General features: G+C 46.6%; 1 protein-coding gene across 2 annotated transcripts in view; it reads right to left on the bottom strand.

Moving 5' to 3' along the window:
• LOC118218110 (homeobox protein Meis1) overlaps positions 1-18,794 on the bottom strand; it is a 68,674-nt gene that overhangs the window by 19,249 nt on the left and 30,631 nt on the right. For both annotated transcript variants that reach the window (XM_035400526.1, XM_035400527.1), the window contains exon 8: positions 15,613-15,758. In XM_035400526.1, the coding sequence (XP_035256417.1) occupies positions 15,613-15,758 (146 nt within the window). The remainder of the gene's footprint in view (positions 1-15,612; positions 15,759-18,794) is intronic.

Raw genomic sequence — 18,794 nt, 5'->3', positions numbered from 1 at the left:
CGGGGTAGGGGGGGGGGAAGTGTTTTCTCTACCATTCCCTGTCATTTTCATGTGATCTGATGTAGGTAATTGGAACAAACTGTGTCTAATTTCATGCAGAAAGTTCTAATTGCAGTGTGGCCTCCAGCAGAAATGTTTGGCCTCCACGCAGTCACTTCCAGGGGGCTGAAGATTTTCTCTGCACTGTGCGCGGGGCTAATTTTACAAAACTGTACAATAATGGAGCCTGTGTACAAGGAAAACGGCTGCCTAAAAATGCAGAAAACAACATTCCGGGGGCACGGTTTATTTGGAGTCATCTGATCCTTTAATGCTCTGACAGCTGGCTCGGGGCATTTCGAGGCTGCTTCTGAAACAAATATAATTGTTGTAATCACATGAACGCCGTGACTTCACGCAACCACGGCTTCCATTCTGCTTTTATCTGGCAGAAAAGGGAAACATGCAGCTCCCTCTCACTCTCCGGGTCAGAGAGAAATGTAACTGCCGCACGAGAAAGGAGAGAGGAAAGAGGAGAGAGGAGAAGACCCCTGTCTGCAAGCACAGGAGTAGGCAAACACACACATAACGGGAGACCTGAGAGAGGGAGGACCTGTGACTGAGAGGCCAGGGTGGTGTGACTGTACAGACATGGGCTGCTCTGTGTGTAGCCCAGAGAGCCCTGCGGTACACACACACTGCCTGATGTTACCACAGAGACCCACCCCTTCCTCTGTCTTCCCAAATTAAGTCACCAGGACTCTCCCTTTGTCTCACCACCCTTCCCTACCCGCTTTCAGTTGAATTATTTGTTATAGGCATTGGGTGTGTGTGTGTGTGTGTGCGTGCATGTGAAACTGTGTGTGTGTTTGTGTGTGTTTGTGCGCATGCACTTGTATGTGTGTGTGTGTGCCTGTACGTGTGTGTATATGTGTGTGTGTGGGAGTGCGTGCATGCGCGTGTTTGTTTGTGTGTGTCCAACCACTTTCCCCAGGTCAAGTTTGCACACCCCCCCTGCTTCTCCCTGGCAAATCTGTGCTAACGAGCTGGATGCTGCTTAAATATTTAACGAGAATTTCACTTATCGGGCACACATTATCAGAGCCATTTCGCCCACCCCCCATGGCAGAGGGCCGCTGTAAAATGCCCCAGCCCTCTCCAGTAATGGATGTTTCTGTGCTCTCACATGCTGTTCAGACCAGCCTCCAGCCATTATCTCCCTTAAGTTTAATTATTGGCAAACAATCAATGTGGCTGCTGGGGTGGGGAGGGGTTAGAATGAGGTAATCCCTGCTGGCAAGCAGACGACTGTCTCAAGGAGACAGACACGCTCGCGAGGGAGCGGCGGACGTAGTAATGGGGAGGGGTTAGAAATGGCGTCCCGTCTGGTCAGTATCACACAGAGACACAGAAAGATTTTCAGCCAAAGAGGACTGAACCTGTGACATCAGATCACCAGACAAAATAATTAAATAATAAACAAAAAAAAATTTTTTTTTTAAATGAAGACTGAAACCCTATGGTGAATTCAGGGTTGGGGTTGCCACCCGTTTCTTACACATCATAAACCCGGTAGTGAGGGCAGCATGCTGGTGAAGGGTTCCTGGTCAAACCTCAGAGGAAACCCCACATCAGCACAGGATTTCCAACCTACGATTAAGGGGGTTTTCTCAAACCTGCGTCTCTACCTGAGCTCAACAGGCACGAGTCCCCGTTCAGTCAGACTTCTACGCCTCCCCCTCCCCAGTGACTGTGCCTCACCTTTCTTTCCACAACAACTCCTAGGTAACCACACCTGGGCGGGGGCCGGGGAGGGGGAGGGCAACCGGCAGCGGCTGACTCGCAAATCCCAGGAGGCCCCAGAGTGCGGCGGGGAGCTGCCTCCCTGCACTGGTTCAGGAGGGTACGCAATCCAATAACAAGTCTCATTTAGCAGTGATTACGCGCGGGCCCCGCTGTGTGTGAGCGCAGACTGTGAAACAGGCTTCCCCATTGAGCCCCCGCTCTATTAGATTTCCCTCTCAAATTATTGTTTCACTCCTTCTCACAATGGCGGACCCAAGACACGCTCAGCGTGCGCTACAGACACTTTCTTGCACCCTGCGACCAAAGACCCATTCACAACACCCTGTAAGCGCACTTCTGACCAATCAGAAGGATCAAACTCAACATTCTGCATGCATCTTGGGCTTATTTTCTTATTTTTTTATGAATAGCCGTCAAAATACTGTGATTCATGCTTTTTTTATTTTAATAGGGAAATAAGTAGAGGTAATGCGGTCTGAGAGAGGTTCTGTGTTCTGAATCCCCAAGCCGGTTCCACTGGGTGAAAAGTGTTTTCTCAGGATCCCATGATGCTTTGCAAGAAAGTGAAAACAACTTAAAAGAGCAGATGGAAAATTTCTCCGCTCCCCCTCACGCCCACCCACCCCCGGCCCCCATTCTTAATGATATGTCTTGTCCAAATGTACTATGTCTTTCATCAGAATTTCCACCCTCGTCTGCATTTATGGACGCCAAGACAGTGATATCCTTGTTTTTCTATCTTATCGGAGTGTGTGTGTGTGTGTGTGTAACGGAGCATCAATAACATTCTCTCCAGACCAGCTCTCCTCCCCTACCCCCTCAGACAGTGCATGGTGAGCCAGAACAGCAAATCCAGGGCCTATCACCAAGATAAGGGCTGAGCAGACCCGCCTACTCCCTCCATCCCACACTGGCACAGCCGTACACTTGTGAACTCCGGCACTGACAAAAAAAACGGAGCCCCCTTTTCCGCCAACCCCACTTTACACACGGCTACAATGTGAAACAACTGTGTGCATGGCAACCAAATCACACAGATGGTGAATTTTGATCCTGGTGGTTGGTCAGCATTACTGTCAGCTCTAATGAATTAGCGGTGGAAACTCTTCAGCCACACCTGACCCAGAGCTAACGCGGGTCAGGGGTGATGCGGCTCGCCGGGCTACAGTCCCCTGACCCCTGCTACCCGTGCTCCTACACCCCAACTTAGACCCAGCACCACCCAGGAACTGGACGTGTTCTCCTACACCCACACACTAATCTGTTTCTCATGGTACTGGAACTAGTGTGCCCCGCCTCGTCTCAGAAGGAGACCCATTTTGGAAGTTCCTTTTATCTTGTCTTTCTTTCCTTCTCTCTTCCTCCACACGGAGGCGGCTAGAGCTTTTCTACACGTGCCAACTCCAAGGTATTTTTGTCCCTGGGATGAAAATGTTACCCCCTAAAAACAATGCGGACATCTCTTTTCGTGTTCCACTTAAGCACTTAATTACAATCTCCCCAACCACCCATCTCTATCATCTTAATTATCTACTTTAATGTTATTACAGTTTTTCTATTTAAGGAATTTCTTTTTCTATTCAAGAAAATTCTATTTTCTCTATCATGTGTGATTCAGAGTCTTTCTGCACACGATTGACTTAATGAAATGAGGGTGTGTCGGAGACACTGCTGACTTCCTTTACCCTGGAGATGAGTTGCAGAGAGAAGGCACAAAATTAAAGGAGCAATTGCAGAACTACCCAAAGCCACATCACAGATTTGGGGACGCTTCAACCTCAAACTGGCCACAAACAGCCTTCTGCCTTTGAACAAAGCTTCCTGTGCGATCCAAAATATGACATGTCTGATAATCCAGGGAGACACCAAGAGACGTCTTTCCCCAGTTAGTGAAGGGACAGGATGGAGAAAATGGCTTCCAACCATCCTTTCCCACATCTGCTGCTCCCACACTTCTTTTGTACATTATCTGTCCCTTAAAAAATGTGTTTGTGGTCAGTCTGATGCGGTCCTCCAAACCCTAACCCTAACCCAAACACTAACCCACTGCCACCTCACCTCCATGCACCACCATGAACCCAATCCCCAAAGAAACCCAGATACCCCTCGGTTTGGTTCAGCAGGCATTCAGTAGGTCAGAATCAAGGGCATCATGGACGGGGTTTTTTATTGGTTCTCCTCAATAAACAGGATTTAAAAATGAAGTTTTGTGTGCCTCCCACTCCTACCCCGCTGGAGTTAACACTGTGCTAACCGCAAGCTCTCCCTGCCTCTTCTCCAGATGTGCTCATACTTGTCCAGAGCCATCTCAACTATAGCCAGGGGTGGGGGAGGTTTCCTTAAATATTTGGATAAGAACGCACCATTCCACTACAACAGCAGCTGTTGTCTTTAGTCAAAAAGACAGTGTCACACCGTACCATTCACTGTATAACACAAAGAGGATGTTGCTGTTAGAATGAAAAATGGGCTCCTACCCTAAACAGGACAGCATTGATATTGTGCACTTGGATGTCCTTTTAAGTGTGAATTGTACAAGGCCTTAACCATGTGAAATTCCTTGCTGCATAGGTCGTATTGTCCTTGGTTGTGCAACAAGGAATCCTGCTTTGGCAATTGTTTTTTTTAAAGCAGTGGTATTCCTGTGACTTTTCCCAATACCGTTTCTCATATGAAAAAAACAACAAATATAAAAGATCTTGCATGCAAGATAATAACAACTGTAGGCCACAGTTTAAGATGTACAATCAGGAACACAGACCGGCTCCCTCCTCCATCCCCACACCACCAAACCGCCTCTCGCACCGAAGGCTCTGCGAACTTCACAAGATGCAAAATCAACAGAAAGCAAAGCACATGAATAATTTACGTTTGCTCCTTTTAGGAAGCCTTGTTCCTCACAAAAGAGAGAAAAAAAACTGGAAAAGTTCACCCTTTGAGACTTTTCCTGTAATTTAATTTATCCTTGAGATAAAAAAGGAGATATATTCAATCTCATATCCAATGCTCTAATTAGTCTTTCTCATTAAAAAACATATTTTATTGGTTTAGGGAAAGGGTGTGGAGCTCAGCCCATGGGTACATAATACATCTAGATGGTTTGGGTACAGGCTGCAACATAAGCATGTAATTAAAACTTAAGTGTGGGACAGATTAAGCTGCAGATGTGGTCCATGCACAAATAAATCTTCTCGCTTTGTTAAGGCAGACTACCTGGAGGAGATAATTCAGTATTGTAATGAGGGGTAAGGAGTCACAGCATGGAAACACCAGAAGGACGAAATGATAATGTTTAGGGGCTCGGTAAGGGAATGGTGTTTTTTCAACCCTGTTGAAAGCTGTGTTAAGTATGGAGGAAGAGAAATAACTACGGTGTCAAGTGACAACAATGAGTGAAAATGTCGAGGCTACACACAGCGTGAACTGCACTTCACAACCGGTAACCCGCAACTCAGATGTAGCATCACGATCAAACCAAAACTGATCGCTAGTCTTTACTACAAAACTATACTTCATTCCAAATTAATAAGAAAATGACCTGATTAAATTATTTTTCATACGAGGGTAGCAAAATAATTCAGCCAGCCAGTGCCTGGCTCCAAAAATGTACACTGGTAGCTTGTGTGCACGTGCATTTCCTAATTAGAAATTCTAGAACACAAGTGATAGAGGACTGGGGGTGGGAACAGAGGCCCCAAAGTCCTGTGATGTAAGCGGCCACAAATGAGGTATCAGCGCGCCCTGGTCCACTGAAGGCCCACGGGGAGAGAGGAGGGGGTGGGCACGGGGGTGTGAAGGCGTGTCATTAGGGAACGGCGTGCGGGGCGGAGGACAGGCTGCGTTTAAGAGCGATCCGTGTTGCTCCACACCTGCTGCGTCAGTCACTGTGCAATAAGGGCCGCTCATGCAGACAGAGGCGGGGGTCCGCTGTACTGCAGCTGATGAGCCTCGGCTAATTCAGGGGTGATTATGTAGTTTACTGGACCACTAAACCTCTGTAAGCTTGTAATTACCGCCTATTTGAGCAAAGAACATTCAAAAGCAATTCAGCGCGCCAAGGCAGCCACAGCTGGAGGTGAGCTGCCGGCAGCCTACAGGGGACATTAATATCTCCAGGGGACGAGGCCGTGGCAGGGGCATGTGGGTACTGTAGTTCTACTGCAGGGGATGAGGCCATGGCAGGGGCTTGTGGGTACTGTAGTGCTACTGCAGGGAATGAGACCGTGGCAGGGAAATGTGGGTGCTGTAGTACTACTGCAGGGGATGAGGCCATGGTAGGGCTATGTGGGTACTGTAGTACTACTTCAGGGGATGAGGCCATGGTAGGGCTATGTGGGTACTGTAGTACTACGGCAGGGGATGAGGCCGTGGCAGGGCCATATGGGTAATGTAGTACTACTGCCCCTTCCAACCCCTTCACTTCCTTGAAAACAGCTCCACACTCACGAGACCTGTGCTCGCCGATGCTCGGCTACAGCAGAACTAATTACCGCTCTGCCTTTCTGCTGTACAGCAAGACCAAAATGCAAAGCAGAGAAGAGCTCTATGAGGTCATGCCTGAGCACACACCCTGCTAGTACCCTCCTGTATGTCCCCTCCAGCCCCTCAGCCTGGCTTTGGCTTCGATCATTAGCACGTACACAAAAATAAAATCTGACAGTGCATTAAAACTGTTCATAGGCTAACGTTACGACACAGCACCTCGGTGAAACCTTTTTCATTGGTTCATTTTCAAGGAACTTAGTTTAATGGCAATGAAATGCGACATTCAAAAGGAAGCAATTTCAGAGCCAGAGAAAATTCTAATAGCCTGCACAATATTATTATGTTATTACCGTAGCTACCCTTTCACCCTGGCCATTTTAATTAAGGTCCATAAGGACATCAAACCTGGTCAAGGACAAGAGTCTAAAGCAGGTGAAGGCATCTTTCAATTGCTCCCTTATGCCCTCGACACACTGAAGATGTTAAGAGGAAATACACAAGGGACACACCAAACAACAAGGGGAATAATCTCGCTCTCTCTCTCTCTCTCTTTCTCTCGCAATTTCAAATTCAAGTTGCTTTATTGGCAGGAAATATGTATGTAAGTATTGCCAAAGCATCAGAAATCAATTAAAATACATATGTACAGTGAAATAATGACGGTGCACATTCTCAAAAGAAAAACAACACAACAGCAATAGCCATGTTAATGTCAAATCAACACAACCATTTAAAAAAGAATCTCCCGCGCATGGGAGGTTGGTCGCTCGGTCTCCCTCAGGCTACGGCAGCCCAAATACACTGTGCCGTAATTGGGGCTCCCGGTCCTTCTCCTAACAGGACTGCACATCTTTCATCATTTCATAAGGAACTGAAGTTAAAGAATTCTAAGGGGAAAATACTACAGATTACTGATCAGTAAAGCTGGGTGTTTGTCACAAAAAATATTGGCAGAATTCGTGGAGTAGTCACGGCAAAGTTGTTGATAATCATGGACAACTGAAAAAACTACATTAATTAATTAGATTAATTAACAGATTTCAAGCACAGCATTGGGAAATGACTGAAATAACATGAGCAACTGTAGCAACAGTAAGTGTTTGAAGCTTTAAAAAAAGCAACGGCCAGTTGTCGTCCACTAGGAACAGCCTACTAGAAAAATACATAGATAGCCTGGTGCATAAACCATGTCCATCAGCCCCTCATGGAAAGAAAGAGCTTTTTTTGTCTTTAATTTTACACAACATAGGGAAATTGGGGAAGTCACAGAATCCATCTCATCATCATGCTATAATTATTGTTTTGAAATATTGGGGGGATTGTAACCCCCCCAATAAATTATGGTGATGTGCATTATGAAAAATGTTAATAGCATTTGTTAACTCATTTGAATGGATTGCTTTGATATATTTCTCTTTGCTGTCTGGAGCCCATGTGTATGGTTGGTTGAGCTGGTACGGCTTACTGGGCTGTTTTTCAGTTTTTTTCAGGAACACATTTATTTGATTGTGGTCTGAGAGGGGACTTGGCTGCCTGACTGTAAATGCCCTGATAGAGGAGGGGGTCCATGTCAGTGATTGCATAATCAACTACACTACTCCCAAGAGCTGAAGAATATGTGAATTGCCCAAAAGGACTCCCCCCTGATCCTGCCATTAAGGATATACAGACCTCAGGTTTGACAGAGATGCACTATTCCTTTCCATTTTTGTTTATTATTTTGTCAAAGTTGTTTCTTTTCATTAGTGTGGGTGTGAGGTGCAGAGGGGCCTGTCTGAACACATGGGTATTTCCTTTTGAATCTATGCAGTCATTTTCCGTGCCTGTGCGGGCATTAAAGTCTCCACAGACCATCACATTTCCCCGGGCCTGGAAATGGACAATTTCTGTGCAGAGGGTGTTGAAGAACTCCTTGTTGAAGTAGGGAGATGGAGGAATGTATTCTGCACACAAATACACTGTATGTTTTTGTCGCAGATGCCAATGGTTTGACTTATTCTAACCATATGTGTGATGTTCCTTGCTGGGCAAAATCCCCTCTGTACCACACTACTGTTCCCCCTTAGTCTCTGCCTTGCTGTATAGGGCTCAGTTTCCAGGAGTTTTCTATGACTTGTAACCTGAGGGGCACTGAGCAAGCACATCATTACAGCAGCAAGGCTCTAACAAAATTAGAATATCAATATTGCTAATGCTTTTCAATAATTCAGAATCTGTACTTTTTATTCCAAGAGCTGTAGAGTACCAACCTAGCAGATTCAATGAACTAAAACTAAAACTTCTCATTTTGAATTGACAATGAACAATGATTTATAATCTGAAGTAGAATATAAATGTATTTAATGCTAATCTTCTTATTCTTCATATTATTATTTGTATTTATCTATTTAGTCATTTTGAGAATAACCTAAGTGATCGGTTTTCTCTTCCTACCCTGTTGGTGGTACCCTGTAGCAGTAACAGGGTACAACCAACAGTGCTCTCTGGAGAAGGCCCTCTCCCTCTGGAGTGGGTCTTCCTTCAATTTGGCAAGCTGAGCTCTCAGGGCCTGGTTGTCTTTCTGGTCTTTGCCTCATCCTTTCTGTTGTTCTTTGTCTTACTGTGATTCGGTTCCTCTAATCCTCTTTTTTTTTTAAGAAAAGATGTGGCTCATCTCCCAATTTTCCAAATTTGTACACAATTCAGAGGTCTGTCTTCTTTTGGTTGAAATACAGTTCCAATTACAGCTTACTATGCCAGAGAGAGACTCTGCAGAGGCCTAATTCTGCCAAAATTCAGCATCTATTATTTTAGGGAAATGTCTTAATTATATTCGTCTATAGAAGTATTGTTCTGGAAGATGCTGAAGTTAAACTCCAGGTCACCCCTTCTGGTAGGGGTGAGATCAATGTGAGGAAAATAGACAGCTATTATAAAAGGCTCCAGAATCCTAGGCCCGTGTCCATTAAACAATTCATGCACTTAACAGTCGATAGAATTTCATCGTTTCATTTATGTCTCACCTATGAAATCTGAGTTAGTGACTGCTTGTGTAAGATTCCACACTGCATTTTAAAGCAAAAAGTGATGGGACAGAGGCTATCTAGTCTGAGCCAGGCTCCAGGCGGGACAAAAGGCATGTGGTTTGGATGCCTTGTAAAACCAGCATGGCATTCATCTGCTCCCACTGATAAACCTCAAAATAAAAGTAATCATCTCCCACAGCGTGTTTGGTCCCACAAGAAAAGCAAACAAGGTTCAAAGCTATGTGTCATAGCCAAGATGACAGGCAGATCTTGCTCATCTGATGAATCTTATAACAGGCAAACAGATTTCCAGCTGGCTGTTCCTATACAACCCATCAGGTGGGTATGTGGAAGGAGAGCACAGGGAAACTAGAGCACAGGGCCTGAGCCATTCACAGCTGGAGAATCAACTACAGTCACCGTACATAAGAGGGATCAAGCTTCTGACTACAGCAAATTCATTCACAGCAAACTCCAACACCCTGGAGTGACAGACAGACTTACTAAGATAACACAGACTTACTGACATAACACAGACACGCTACGCCCAACCATCCTGTAAAAGTATCCTATTCTCTTTATTGCAGGCAGGAGTTGTGTGCATACAGAAACAGGCAGATTTTGGGACGATGGCTCCAAATGACTGTCATTTCAACAAACAGGCATGGCGGCTAAATCACAGCCTTCACCCTGGCATATAGCTCACCCCAATGACACTTAGGGAAGGGAGTTTGTTTGGATTTGCAGATTAACTGGGAGTGAGTAACAGTAAGTCCTATATTGCAGCTTCGCTTTGAGACAGCGTGGAAGCATTCCTCTACAAATATCAACCCAATCACATAGAACTGAGCTAGCACACAAAGGTCATCAGCTACACCTAAGTGCACTACACACTTTTCATACAACTGCTAATGAAATAGACAAGATGCCATTGTGTCTGGGGCCATAATCCAGACTCTGACTTCTCTTGTAGTCAGGATGACATGACAGCACAGTGCGGCTAGACCCACTCCACCTACCACACTGCATACAGCACAGTGTGGCTAGACCCACTCCACCTACCACACTGCATACAGCACAGTGTGGCTAGACCCACTCCACCTACCACACTGCATACAGCACAGTGTGGCTAGACCCACTCCTCCTGCTAAACACCATAATCAGTCACCGACAGAAGCGGCAAAAGTTTGAATCTCAGTGGCGTCGGAGCCTGGGTTTCCGCCCATGCTGACCTTGGTGGTTTGTAAAGTTCTCACATTCTCACAGATGGGCCAGGCTGCCCCCTGGCCCCGCGCACTCGCACACACACTCACACACACACGCACACACACTCACTCACTCACTCACACACACACACACACACACACACACACACGCCTTTGAGACAGGCCCGGGAATGCACCCCTTTGTTCTACGCCAGCCATTTTCAACGGTTCAGAGGTTACGGGATCTAAAATTTAAATGCCCTTCAGGGACTTTAAAGAGGGAACATAGCTAAGAGCAGGAGAAGGGGGAGAGAAAATGAGAAGGAGAGAGGGGAAAAAGAGGGAGAAAGGGAGAGAGGAAGAGTCAAAACTCATCACCGGTGTTCAGATGGTGTTAAGTGAGATCAGTGTCTGGATTCTGTGATACAGTGGGGAACGGAGGACAGAACGTAGACACAACCCAAAACCAATAATCTTTCCTTCTACAGGGTTTTAAAGTAACTCTCCACCTTTCCCACTGCAATCAGAATTCTGCTGATGCAGTCCCTTATCAAAGAGCCAACCCCAATGCTGTTTAACCAATCACTATGAGAGGACTGCTAATACTGATGGTACATCAAATAACATCTAATACATCTGTTTTTAGTGTTTCTTCTTCTTTTTCTGTTTTTGTCCACCAAGATGAGCCTGGAAGAGCTGCCCCCTCCAGTTCCCTATGAGCTGTCAAGCAGGTAATTGATGATGTTTTCATTTCAAGGTGTGGGGTAGGGAGGCTTGGGGGAGGGTGGTAAGGTGGAGGGTGAGGATCTCCACTCAATGATACGTCCCAGACAAAACATCCAGCAGTCACTCCAAGGAAAATAACATTAATTTCCCATTTATTCATTTATGAATATGTGACTTCAGAGATAACATGTGCAAGAAGGCAAGATGATCGTATAGTTACCTACACTGACTGTGACACAATCAAACCAAAGTTCCATTACATAACGCACTTCTATTACATGTTCTTTCTTACAGATGGGTGCCACAATAAAGTCAATGGCAGAACACTATAACGTCAATCTCAAAGTATACTAGTGCCCAGAAAATATAAATACAAGGAAGAATGAGAAGAGAAAAACCAGTGCCGACAAACAAAAATGAACAATAAAATTAAGATGGAGCAAAGGAAAAAAAAATGTTTGGCCACTCACCCAAGTTGGGGTTATCAAGGAAACATTTTGGTGCACACAGTCTGAAATGCTGTATATCTTTACATTTTGTGGTGCCTATAATTCTGTCATCTACTTAGACCAGATTAAGAAATAATCAGAGGCTGCAGGCTACAAAATTGAATTTACAAATATTAATATGAATGGACTTTTCCATGTTGAACATGAATTCACAGAAGATTAGACACATTGAGTGCCAAGAGCCAAGTTGGGTGAGTTTTTCCCTCACAAAAATGGTATCAGTTTTTTATCTTCTTTAGTACACAGGCAAACCTGACTTATTTTATAGATGTGAAAGCCCTGTGATAGTGTGGCACACCCAGGTTGTCATGGTCGAGTGGTGCTTCTACACCCCTGTGCTCCAGCAATAAACAGCTGGTGGCTAATGGTATCTGGATCCCACCTGACCTTTGACCTCTAACAGCCTGGGTAGCTTTTTGATGAGGGCACTTCCCACTTCCAACTGCTACCAAGTCTGAGCTCAGTTTACGAGGGCGGGCGTTTTTTCCTGGCTCTACAGAAGCAATGGAGAAGGCACTCTCTTGGTGACACTCATGGCTATGCTAAAAATCAAGGAGAAGGTGCTGCGTAAAGAAAAGCAGGACATCCCTTCACATGACTTTAACTGACCGCACAATGTAAATCTAGCCACATTTGCAGCAGCTTCCAAGACATACAAGTAAACCCTGCAGGAGACTCCTGTGGCAGCAGAAGCCGCAGGACTAAGAACATGAAAATCCAGAACAACTGTGTCCCTGTTAGTAGGTGTTTGGGTCCCTCATAACACAAAGGGCTTTGAGTCTAACATGGTATAACCCAGAGTCTGGCAGCAGCACCAGCAGCCCAGCACCCGGCCCAAACCTTAATAATAATGTTCATCACATGCTGTCGCCATTGTGATGAGACTGGATGGGATCTAACTGACAGGGCTGCTGACACTCAGCACCCCGCAATACAGCTTCAGAGTGCCAGCTTTCAACACTCCACAACACAGCTTCAGTCTGCCAGCTTTAAACACTCCACAACACAGCTTCAGTCTGCCAGCTTCCAGAACCCCACAACACAGCTTCAGACTGCCAGCATTCAACACTCCACAACACAGCTTCAGTGGCAGTTTTCAACACTCCACAACACAGCTTCAGACTGCCAGCTTCCAGAACCCCACAACACAGCTTCAGACTGCCAGCTTCTAGAACCCCACTACACAGCTTCAGACTGCCAGCTTTCAGACACAATTTCATCATCCTCGGTGGAGTCACATGCCCAAAATGAGGTACGCCCCGAGACATACCCCTACTGTTTTCACGGCAGAAAATTTGTTTCGCTATGAAAGTGCCTTAACCTTCAACAACAGCCAACGTTTTTCTGAGAATTTCTTTTTTTTAAAGCTTTAGAGAAAAGTATTCAGAAAAGTACTAGTGATGTTTTTGTCCTTTTTTGTTTACTTCTCTCATTATAAAGTCCCAAAAAGAGCAGACAAAACAATGGCTAAAGGGATTGAAAGTCCTTTTCTTTAGAGTAACACAGAAAATAACTTTTCAACTTCGGCCAAAACATATTGGATAAAACCCCACAGAAATGCCTGCGAGTGTATTAAAAATAACTAAATCTGCAAGACAAGCTTCCATTCAGGGACTAGCATACAACCCGCTGCATGTGTTATTTTAAGACAAAACTGAAAAGTCCACCCCTTCAGAAACCCCACTGCGTTTTCTGAGTATTAATTCGCAGAGCGAGGTCACATGCAGAACATCTGCCATTCTGCCCCGCAACCTCCTAAGCACCGCCAGGCCAGAGCAAAACCACCACTTCTTCCTCTCCGCTCTCATTTTGGCTGCTTACATTTTACAAATCCGTCAAGCCAAAAAAGAGGTCCTGCCTTTTTACCGCCATTTTTTTGTATCCACATGATTTCTTTTTGTTTTGTTGGGAGGGGGACGCGGTCCTTTAAAGGCCCTGGGTCCTCTGCACGGGTATGTTTCTGTGAGTGCCGAGATGAATTATAGAGCTTTTCACACCTGTTTCTGTTCAAAATGCAGCAGACTGGAGGTTTGCTAACTGTGCTTTCCGGGAAAAAAATGTCTGCCCCGGCAATGGCATTGCTAGGTTTGTACATCGGGGCTAAACCAGCCCCTAATTGTATTAACATGGATTAAGCGTTCCAACAAAAAAAAGCACATTCTGCGGTTTACTTTTATGAACTGTGATTGCGGCTCCCTTCTCCCAGACTCTTGTGTACAAACAGAGGAAGGAGCCGAGAGCCAGACCAGTAATCCGCTGCTCCGAGCGAGGCCTTGAACGTCTGCACGGCAACCATCTAGAGTCCGGGCTTCGTCTAATTACTCTATCGCGTAATTTCACTAATTGCCTTTTCGTCGTGGGGGCCGGGCTGCGGAACGGGGACGCGGTGGGACCTTCGCACGCCGGCCTCCGTTTGGCGCTCGTTTCTCGCGAAATCAAACGAGGAGAGCGTTAATCGAGCGCGGCGTGGGAGGGAGAGAAAACAAACGGCGTCCTACCGCGGGAGGAAGCGAAAAACAGAGCAGGGCACCGAGCGCTTCCACCAGGAAGTCTGCCACAATCGCTCTATTTTTGTTGTGATAAACAGAACAAAACGAGCGGAGGCGCAGGGAAAAAGGCGACGCTGCTGGAGGTTTGGCTCCGGGCTTCCTCCCTTAGCCACAGCTTTATAGCAGCATGTTCACACTGGCACGTTACTCTGAACACACACCCGCCTTTTCTATTTGACAGCTTTTTTTGCCTTTTTACTGAAAATATGTTTATATTTCCAGCACTAAAACCTTGCGGCCAAAAGCTAAAAATGGATAACGCGCCGGGTTCTAATAATAATTCTAAATTGGATATGGAGTCCATTAATGATTGCCTCCAAGACCGCTTATCCATCTCTTCCTTGCTCTTTCTATTTCTCCCACCTAAGCAAGGGCAGCAAGCCATCTACACCCCCTCACCGAGCCTCACCCCCACTCACCCTCCCACTTCAGAAACACTGTTTGGGGGGGGGGGGGTGTCCTCATGGCAAATTCCAGGGTAGGATCATTACTTTTCCCTCTACACCAACGTTACACCAACAGTGCACCCTGCTACGTTTTGCCAAAGGGTGAACTGCTCGGCCTTCCATTCAGCCTGCCAGGAGCGAATACAAATTCTAAATCATCCCTGTATTAGCATGTAGCAATTTCCCAAATTCCCAATTTCCATTCTCTCCAGCCTCGTCCCTTCCTCCGCCTCATCTGTGGACTGCTGAGGGCTCTATGTAAAAATGTGCAAATTTTGCAATCTGCTTTGGAGTGAGGAAGTGAGGAAGAGGGGTTTTTCTAACCTGGCCATGACAAGGTGTGCACTGCCACAGTGCTGGGCGTATGGTCACTGACTGTGCAATGCTGTGTGTTCACGGCTATGGGAACTGACCATACAGTGCAGTGTAATTGCGGCATAGATGCTCACTGTACCTGCACCTGCCTTTGTACAATTCCCATAGTCAGCCGAGGTCACATGACGCGGCTGCAGCGTCATGGCCGCCACCGCGCGCGTCCGTCTCACAGAGCCGCGCGTTCGCCTGCGCGCTCGGCCTCTTCCAGCAGCCCCCAGGGACGGCAGGGCAGCCCGCCGATCTCGCCGGCCGACAAAGCCGGGGCCGCGAGCACAATGGACCTTTTCTTGGAAGGGCTCATCTTAACTCTCCTCCGCCCCCACGGGAGCGCCTCTCGGCTTCAAACCTATCCGGTTTCTCCCGATCAACAGGCACCGCGGTCTGAGGAGGCTACGCACCCAGGCCACTTTGAAGAGCCGCACCAGGGGGCATGGGACTTTGAGGGGGGGTGTCCGGCGTTACCCACAGGGGGGCATTCGGGCACAGGGTCTCTCGGAGGGACGTCACAGAAGCGGCACCGTACTCACCGTGAGGTGCTGGAAGAGCCACGCCCGCATGATATTGGTGGCCACTTTGGGGAAGATGCCGCGCTTCTTGTTGCGCTTCTTCTCCTTGTCGGGGTCGTCGTCGTCCCCCGTGCTCGGAGAGGCCACGCTGTTGTCCAGACCGTCCCCTGCCAGGAACAAAAGCACACACCTGTGAGGGGACACCCCTGAGAAGGCGGCGCTTCCGGACGCGGGTTCGAAAAGGGGGCCGCGGGCGACAGTTCTGCAGCAGAACCCGGGCACCGCTTGAGCCCGCTGCTCCGACAAACGCATTCGATTTCAGCGCTTTCGCAAACAAGCCCCTTTTTTTATTTCCTTCGGTTCCCAAGGCTCAGCCCCAGCCCGTCGCGCGGATCACGGGGAGCACAAAGGGGCCTCCCCCGTTCCGTTTTTTCCCGCTCTTTCCCGTCTGACACGGAGCGCCACCAAAGAATTGGAAATGACAGCGGGGTTTTAGTCTTTATTATCCCGCCACAGATATTCACGGAAGATCGCGCGGATGCATTTTTACCGCAGGTGGGGGAGCCGCACGCAATCACAAAAGAAGACGAAATATAAAGTTAAAGGCGCTCCGCGCTGCTTCGGAGATCGGGCATTTTAATAACAATGCCACATAGGTGCTTACAGCAACCTGTCAGCGCTCGATAAGGTTTCATTAAGGGGCAGTTAAACAAAAACCGGGGAGAGAGGATAGAGAGCTTAGCGTGTTTGCGAATAAACCGCACTTTGGGGCTATTCTGAACCGCGCACCACATTTTATTTATAACCACAATTATTATTATAGGCATTCTATGCAACAGAGAAAAATTTCCCAGTCTCCGGCACTGAAAAGCTCTTCCATAATTGTTATTATTATTGCGAGGTGAGAAATTTCACCGCATAAAATAATAAATCATAAAAGAAACACGGGGGAGGTAAACAACTCCGCGATAGGGGATATTTCAATGGGACAGCCCCCCAGCGTGCACAGCCCTGGATGCGCTTATTTATTGATTAAACATAAAGAGCTCCTAAAGACGGCTGCCGCTGTGTGCACACCCGCTAAGATAACCAAATTTTAACTCTGCTTCGTCTTCGGGTCCCATTCACTGACACCCAGCACCTGTCTAAGCCAGACTCATTGATAATTAATGGAAATATTCGCGGTAATCCGGTGGAGATTACTTTTTTCCAGCTTTGTGCATCAATAGAATAATCAAGGTCCTAAAACAGCCTTCTCTTCCCCATTACCTCGGGCAAAAGAATTCCTGAAAGCATGCCTTTAGGGCACCTGAATTATATACGCCATTAGGAGGGGAAAGGCTTTCTCCATTCCATATAAAACACTCAGCCAAGCCTGTCCTGTCTGCTCCTGCAGTAAGAGAGAAGCAGCCCCAGAAACAGATTTTTTTTTTTTAAAGTGAAGACTTATGTAGATACAATAGAGAAAGCTTTTAAGCAAGGCCTGGCTTGCCTACTCACTTACTGGAGAAGTGACCGACCCCCACCCCCTATCCCCCCACAATGTGCTCATGCACACGCACAGACACACAGACACAGATACATGCACGCACACTCACGCACATACACACGCACACACAAACACATATACAGTGAGCTACATAACATTTTGGACAAAGACATATTTTTTTCTTTATTTGGGTCTGTACTCCACAATTTTATATTTGTAATAAAACAATTCAGACATAGTTCACATTCTCAGCATTTATTTAAAAGCTAGATTTTATACACTTTGGTTTCAACTTTGAACTTTGAATACATAGTCCCCCACCCCCATTTCAGGGCACCATAATATTTGGGACATACTATGAAAACAGCCATGTTTAGTACTTTGTCGCATATCCTAGACATCACCAGGCGCTGAGTATCTTCTCCGGTGATGCTCTGCCAAGCCTGTACTGCAGCCATCTTCAGCTCCTGCTTGTTTTGGGGACTATTTGCCTTAAGTTGTCCCTTCAGCATATGAAATGCAAGTTCAATTGGATTCAGATCAGGTGACTGATTTTGCCAGTCAAGGATTTTCCAGTTTTTGGCTCTGTAAAACTCTTTCGTTGCTTTAGCTGTATGTTTGGGATCATTGTGTTGCTTGTAGGTGTTCAACTACATTTAAAATGTTTGATTACAAAATTGTGGTCAGAGCCAAATCAAGAAAGAAAGAAAAAAGTATCTGTCCCAAACATTATGGAGCTCACTGTATATGCACACACACACACACACATATATATGCATGCACATGATCACAAGCCAATATATTCACAAGCCAAAAACAGCCCTGGCTAATGCTCAGTTTGTTCCTCCTACTGTTTTTAGGCAAATAGAGCTAGTCCGCTCCCATATGGGAGGGAAATTGCACTGCTTGATGTGTAATCTAAGACAAGATTTTCATTGGAAGCAAATGCTCTCAATCCAGTGTAAAGACCAGTTCATGTTCCGGAAAGCCTATAACAACAAACCCAGGGCCGGTCCCACGCGAGCTGGAGAAACAGAAGCAAACACCGGAGAGGAGATACTGGGGAGACCGCCTGACGTCTGCCTTTAACCGCTCTCCTCTTTATTAGAAAATCTTTAACCTCCCCCCCCCAGCAGCACTCCTTAAACCCCACCTCGGCAGGTCTGGAGCTTGGAGGGGAGCAGAGGAGGGGAAAAAAAAACAGCAAATCTGTCAATTTTATCAGCATTTCCATTTTCGCTGCAATTTGACGCCGATCACCTCGGCGAGGTCTGGGGCTAATTTCTCCCTTTTTAACATCAGTGAACCGAGCTGGGAGGCGGTGGGCTGTCAGGGGCAACTGAGTTTTTTTTTTGGGGGGGGGGGGGGGTTCTCCTGCTGCCAAATAAAGGCAAATTATTAAGGCAGGCTGAAAGGGTGGAAATAATCAGAAAAATGATGCTGGTCCATAAACAAGCTTACAGCCTCATTAGTCCAGCTGCAGGCCCCACTGGCTGACTCACACTCTTTTTGCTGATGCTATGAGGAAATGCCACAGGGAAACTTTGGCCAGCTGCTAATGGTTTGTGACAGCTTCTTAGCAACTAGTGCGAGGGATGCAGTGGCACTCGCTACTGACAAAAATCAAGAATGTCACATCATTTGCCCATGTGTGGCAAAGCCTATGTGGCAATTAAAGAGCAGGCCAGTGGCTTGGGCCGGCCGGGGGGCAGTG

The sequence above is a fragment of the Anguilla anguilla genome, chromosome 18, assembly GCF_013347855.1.
Source record: "Anguilla anguilla isolate fAngAng1 chromosome 18, fAngAng1.pri, whole genome shotgun sequence".
NCBI classification, from domain to species: Eukaryota; Metazoa; Chordata; class Actinopteri; order Anguilliformes; family Anguillidae; genus Anguilla; species Anguilla anguilla.
The sequence above is the reverse complement of the archived record's forward strand: the minus strand, read 5'-3'. Positions and strand labels throughout refer to the sequence as shown.